The sequence below is a fragment of the Petaurus breviceps genome, unplaced genomic scaffold (genome assembly GCF_028583685.1).
Source record: "Petaurus breviceps papuanus isolate PSGF00001 unplaced genomic scaffold, PetGlider_PUasm1.0 37, whole genome shotgun sequence".
NCBI lineage: Eukaryota > Metazoa > Chordata > Mammalia > Diprotodontia > Petauridae > Petaurus > Petaurus breviceps.
This window is the reverse complement of record NW_027186296.1, coordinates 98,215,330-98,221,879: the sequence shown is the minus strand read 5'-3', so window position 1 is coordinate 98,221,879 and position 6,550 is coordinate 98,215,330. Positions and strand designations below refer to the sequence as shown.

General features: G+C 37.4%; 1 protein-coding gene across 1 annotated transcript in view; it reads right to left on the bottom strand.

Moving 5' to 3' along the window:
- PLPP4 (phospholipid phosphatase 4) overlaps window positions 1–6,550 on the bottom strand; it is a 212,983-nt gene that overhangs the window by 144,299 nt on the left and 62,134 nt on the right. Inside the window, exon 2 of the mRNA XM_069099101.1 lies at window positions 5,187–5,295. Within this exon, the coding sequence (XP_068955202.1) occupies window positions 5,187–5,295 (109 nt within the window). The remainder of the gene's footprint in view (window positions 1–5,186; window positions 5,296–6,550) is intronic.

Genomic DNA, 6,550 nt, shown 5'->3' with positions numbered 1-6,550 from the left:
AGGAAGGAAGGAAGGAAGGAAGGAAGGAAGGAAGGAAGGAAGGAAGGGAGGGAGGGAGGGAGAGAGGGAGGGAGGGAGGGAGGAAGGAGGAAGGGAGGAAGGAAGGAAGGAAGGAAGGGAGGGAGGAAGGAAGGAAGGAAGGAAAGGAAAGGAGGGAGGGAAGGAAGGAGGGAGGGAAGGAGAAGGAGAGGAAAAGGGGAAGGTGATCAGAAAGGGAAATGGGAAAGGGAGGGAAAGGAACTCCAAATTTTAAAAATGGACAAAATGTTAATTTGCCCAAATAGGGGAAAAAAACCGTAGGACAACTCAAGCTGCATCAAAACATACTTTAGGACATTTATGTTTCAATAAAAATATGTTATATAAGTATAACAGGCCAATATATTTATTTCTTAGGTCCTCTGTTTCAAAGTATCTGTGATCTGTGGCACATGTAGTCCTTCTACCAGTGCTGATCACAACCCGTGTCCTCTCACTCTGTGCAATCCCTCTCTTTCCTTAAGCCTTCCAAGGGAGAGCCAGCCAATGCAATGACTGCCTTCCTCTGGATTTTCACAGACACCAGGGTAGCACTTGACAAAGCCAAGTTCTTTTGTGTAACCATGGATCTCACTTAGATACCCCTTCTAGGGATTGATGAAATGAATACAACATCATCCATAAACAAGAACATCTGAGAACCACTATATGAATATGAAATTCATTTTCCCCCTACCCTCTCCATAGCAATGGGAAACACCTTTGGTGAGCATATGTTTCCCTCTATGGTGCCTCTCTTGAAGTTGGTACTCAGTAGATCATATAATAAAGTAATCTCCTTGGTCTTGGCATCATGCATGATTTTAACATATTTATGGGAGTTACCTTGCTTGAGAGGAGCCAATAAAACTACATTTTATTACAGTGAACCAAATGGTCTCTTGCAGTCAACAAATGCCAGACACACTGACATTTCTATAGTTTTCTAGTAATTGTGTTACTGTTAAGATGTAATTAGCTTTAGAAAATTGTCTGTACAAACTGGCCTGCTGCCTTCACATACTTTCATCTGCGACACTCTCTGTGTATAAACAATTCTCATATAGATTATATAGACACAAGAATGTTGGGATTTGGATGAGCAGTTACTGAGGTCTTTTCAGTTGCTTTTCTTTGGGAATTGATACACCCATACTCTTGTCCATTCTTTAGAAATCCTCTTCTCTAAAAGTTCTTACAAAATGATGTCTGAAGGCCTATAACATCTTGGAAATATGCTCATCCCCTAAACAAATGTTACCTTTAGCTGGCTCTATCTCTCCAGTTGGCAAGGAAATCAAGCATTTGTTGCCTCAGGCAACATATGGACTCTTTTGATCATTTCACTGCAGTGACTGTTTTGTATTGATTATACTTCTCTAAGAAATAGTTATTGAGTTAATTTTCTTTATTTTTGCCCATGTCCCATTTCTTTGAACCAAAAGTTTTTGTCAATAGGTTGGATTCAAAAGTTTGTGTGATAAGTTAGATCAAAGGTCTTAAATTATATTTGGTCTCTTCTTATCTTTATCATTTCTTCTAGTTTTGATTTGCCTCTGTTTCTTAATCAGTTGGTGATATGGCTAGTTACTAAGGCATTACATAAAGAAATTCGGAGCTCCTGGAGAGAATTAAACATTTGTTAAAAATATGTTCTATTAATTATAAATCTGACTGCTACACATCTAGGATATTAGAAAGGATCTATGAAAGGCAGAAAGAATATCTTTAATACTATCTCTATTAATGGCACCCAGAAGACCAGATTTAGTTTATGTGCTGAAAAATAATTTTCACTTTTATATTATAGATATAATTTTATGCACTGCATTGATTGTGTTTTTATAGATAGACACTATATCTTGTGGGCCCAACTGAATCAAATTCATCAACTAGTATTAACAAAATGGAGATTGAACTTATTTCATTAAAAGAGCCAGAGATACAACCAAGTTGAATACACTTCTATCCCTTGAAAAAACTGCAACATTGAAAAACCTCTTTAGTGCTTCCTCTCTACTAGCTGCCAACATGCAAATGTGCCCCATCTTATTTATGTCTGAAGCTAGAATATTCATGGCTTTTGTCTCTAGACTTCAAAAAGTCCGTTGTTAATATTATCCAAGACTCTGTAACAAATTTCTACCAGTCTGGCATGGAAATTAATTCCCAAATTATGTTTTCCATCTTGAGAGCCCTGAAATGGAGATAAATGACAAATACAAAGTTTGTCTGATTAAAGTAATAAGACTAATTTGATTAGACATGATAGGAAGTTTTGATTTCAAGATAACCTGTGTTATATTGAAATGGAAAGGTGCCAAACACAGTACTCACAACAAAACAAAATATAGTCTCCCCAGAAGACTCCTCATCTTCTCTATGAAATTCAACTTTTCTTTGTGGGTAAAAAGTAATTATCAGAAATCAATTGTAGTGATTGTTTTATGCTTCCATGGAGTGAGTTCCCATATAAAAAGATTATTCCAATTATCACTAATTAAAGTGGTCTCATCAAGAACACTAAAGGTGTTTTGTTGTGCTTCTTTTTTTCTTTTTTAAACTCAAAATTATCTTCTGTAGAGGCATTTAAAGCATTTGGCTCAACCACTTTGGCAGTTAGTGGCATGGGGTTTGATGCTGTATAAATGGAAATAGTCTTTGTGTGATATCTAACAAGTAGTTTTGTTTGTTTTCAACTCAAAATTTCATCTACCATAAGAAAGTTGGCAGAATTAAAGGTGTAAATTAGTGGGTTATTTTGAACTGAGTCCTTCACTCCTTAAAATTAAACCCCTTGAAAATTAAACACAATCTATATACATCAGGCTAGGAGTAAAGAAAAGAGGAAGAAAAAAATAAAACCTCAACATCTGGTATTTTTCCACCCAGCCCTGAAATAGAGAATGAGGACAGTGATGGCTATGCAGAAGTAGAACCAGGGTTGATAAATAATATGGTAGAAACGACAGAGGACAAAATCCTAAAGACATCATTCCTCCTCCTCCTCCTCCTAGTATAACCACAAAGGGAAGACTTTTGTCCTGGATCTCAATATTTATAAAGTTCCTCATCTTTAGGACCTGGAACTTCTATTGATGCAAAAATTTGATTGGATCCAACCATTCTGGAGGACAATTTGAAACTATACTCAAAAGGCTATAAAACTGTGCATACCTTTTGACCAAGCAATACACTTCTAGGTCTGTATTCCAAAGAGATCATAAAAACAGGAAAAGGAGTGACATGCATGAAAATATTTATAGCAGTTCTTCTTGTGATGAGCAAGAATTGCAAGTTGAGAAGATGCCCATCAATTGGGGAATGGCTCAACAAGTTGTGGTATATGAATGTGATGGAATACCATTGTTCCATAAGAAATGATAAGCAGATGGATTTAAGAAAAACCTAGAAAGACATACATGAATTGATGCTGAGTAAAGTGAGTTGAACCAGGAGAACACTGTGTACAGGAATAACAACATTGTGTGATGACTTTGATAGATTTAGCTCCTCTCAGCAGTGCAAAGATCTAAGACAATTCCAAAAGACTGGTGATGGAAAATGCTATCCACATCCAGAGAAAGAACTATGGAGTCAGAATGCAGATCAAAGCAAATTATTTTCTCTCTCTCTTGCTCGTGGCTTCTCCCATTGCTTCTAATTCTTCTTTACAACATGACTAATGTGAAAATATGTTTAACATGAATGTATATATGTATAGTCTATATCAGATTGCATGCCATCTTGGGAAAGGGGGTGAAGAGGGAGGAGGAGAAATTTTAGAACTCAAAATGTTATCGAAGTGAATGTTAAAAACTCAAAACAAGTAAACAATTTTTAAAAAGAAAGAAAATAAATAAATTTGTTTGGTCCTTTGAGGTGTTTGTAAATTTCAGACCTTTTAGTTATTAAGATACATATACTATTAAAATTCTTGCTTTGGAGATACTGAACTTCTATTTATGCTAGCTATGATTTCATCCATAATTTCAGGCTCTTCTTACAGGGTTACAGACATCTAACAATAGATTCAACCTTCATTTTCTCCAAGTATATACAGACCCATGGAACACTAGAACGAGAAGACTTTAGAAATCATGTATGTTAACCCTCTCATTTCACAGATGAGTAACCTGAGCCCCTGGAAGGCAGCATGGTTTAGTGGCTAGAGCATTGGCCTTGCCAGAAGGAAGACCTGTACTGAAAAATAATTTTCACTTTTGTATTATAGGTATTAGAAATTTACACACTTCATTGACTGTGTTTTTATAGATCCACACTAAATCTTATGGTCCCAATGGAATGCAATTCATCAAATAATGTTAATAAATGATGCTGAAAGGCAACATAGTTGAGTGGATAGAAAGTTGGTCTTCAATCAAAAGAACCTGGGATCAAAGGCCTGGCTCTGACACCTATTTGATGCACCAACTGTCTGAGATTACACATGGCAGAATAGGTGCCAATCTACACTGGTAAAAGGGGTTTCCTTACCAAGAGGCCCTTATGCCAATTAAATCACAGGTCTGGTCTTCCCCCAAAATGAATGAATAAACCAAAAAAATGAATAAATAAAAGGTCTAAGCAAAATTATGATTTAACTGCCTCGGGCATATACTAGTTTGTATGATCAGGGGCAAATCCCTTAACTTCTCAGTACCTCAGGCAACTCTGGATGAAATCACAGAGCTGTAGATCTGTATCAGTAAAGTGAGTTTGCATGACAGTAGTTCTCTGGACCCATGAAATCTTAGGTCCAAACTAAGAAAAAAGAAACTATGGCCTGTGGCTCAGGTGGGAGTGGGGTGGAGTGAGTTGCCCAAGGTCTCACAGCTAGTGAGTTGTACCAGACCCAAAGTCTCCTGAGTCTCAGGCCAATGCACCGTGCACTCTGCTATACTATGTTGTCTCCTAGAGCACTGAGTAGTTACTATTCATTACATTGCACTAATAGCCCACTCATAATTCTGAACTGAATGACCTATCAGATCCCTTCCAACTCTGGGATTCTATGACTATAATTAAATGGAGTTCATAAGCTTTTATTCCTATCCAGTTTTCCCAGATCTGTTTAGCAGAGTTTGGAAATACAAATACAAAAAAAAATAATTTAATTTAGAATTTACAGGGCTATTGAATGTTCCATGAAATCACCCAATACTTACAAACATGAGGCGTGTTGGTATATTGTCTGATTGCACCAATGGATTTTTATAGAGCCAGATCTCTTCTGGCTGGATGACTCTCTGGAATGGGTCCAAAAACTCTGTAAATCTGGAAGAAAACAAAGAAAGAGTCATAAGAGACTTGGTCTAACATCGTGTCCTTCTAGCACATCAATGAGGTGGTGCTTGGCTTCAGACAAAGTCACTGAGCAGTCACTATTTAGGAACATGGGCCAAAAAGTCTAGTCCCTGCCTCCTCCCTAGGGCAGTCTGCCTATTGGAAGGGTACAGTAAGAGTAATGAAATAGGCTTTCACACAACTAAAGCAACTGGTTTTCAAAAGGGAAGTAAGGAAGGACAAAGTAAGGTTAAGTCAGTGGTCTGAAACTCAGAAGACCTGAGTTCCAGACCCATCTCTGCCACTAACAAACTGGGATCTTGAGCTCCTCAACATTTTTATCTGGGCTTTGGGTTTTTTCATCTTCTTATGAAAAAATACCTAGATATATTTAGAAATTTAGGGAACAGTAATAGGGCCTGTCTGTCTGTGTCTCTATATGTGTATGCATATGTATATATGCATGCATGTATGTATGTAACATGCACACACGTATGAATACATACATTTGTTGTTGTTCAGTTGTTTTAGTCACGCCCAACTCTCCATGACCCCATTTGGGGTTTTCTTGGAAAAGATACTGGAATGGTTTGTCATTTCCTTCTGAGCTCATTTTACAGATGAGAAACTGAGGCAAACAAGGTTAAGTGGCTTGCCCAGGGTCACACAGCTAGTAAGTGTCTGAGGCTGGAACTGAACTCAGGAGGATGAGTCTTTCTGACTCTGGGTCCAGTACTCTATCCACTGTGCCACCTAACTGCCCTACACACATAACATATATACATATGCACACATATAATATTACATACACAGAGACATACCCAGAGCCCCATTACTTTTCTCTAATTCTCTATAGGTATTTTGTGTGTGTGTGTGTAGAGACATATAGATATGCACACACACATATATGTACGTGTGCATATGTGTATGAATGTTATGCATACACACATGCACACATACCAAAAACACTTATAGAGTTTTAGAGGAAAGTAATGGCACTATGGGCATATATGTGTACCTAGAGATACACATACATATATATGCATGTAGATATATTCCCATGTCCATACATGTATGTAAACACATGTACACATGCACATACACATGTACACCTGAAATCATGTGACTCATTTTACAGATGAAGAAAGTGAGACCCAGGAAAGCTAATGTGTCTCACTGAAGGTCACAGATCAACTTAGCTGCCAAACACACATCTCCTGGCTTCTGGCTATATTAAATTGAACAT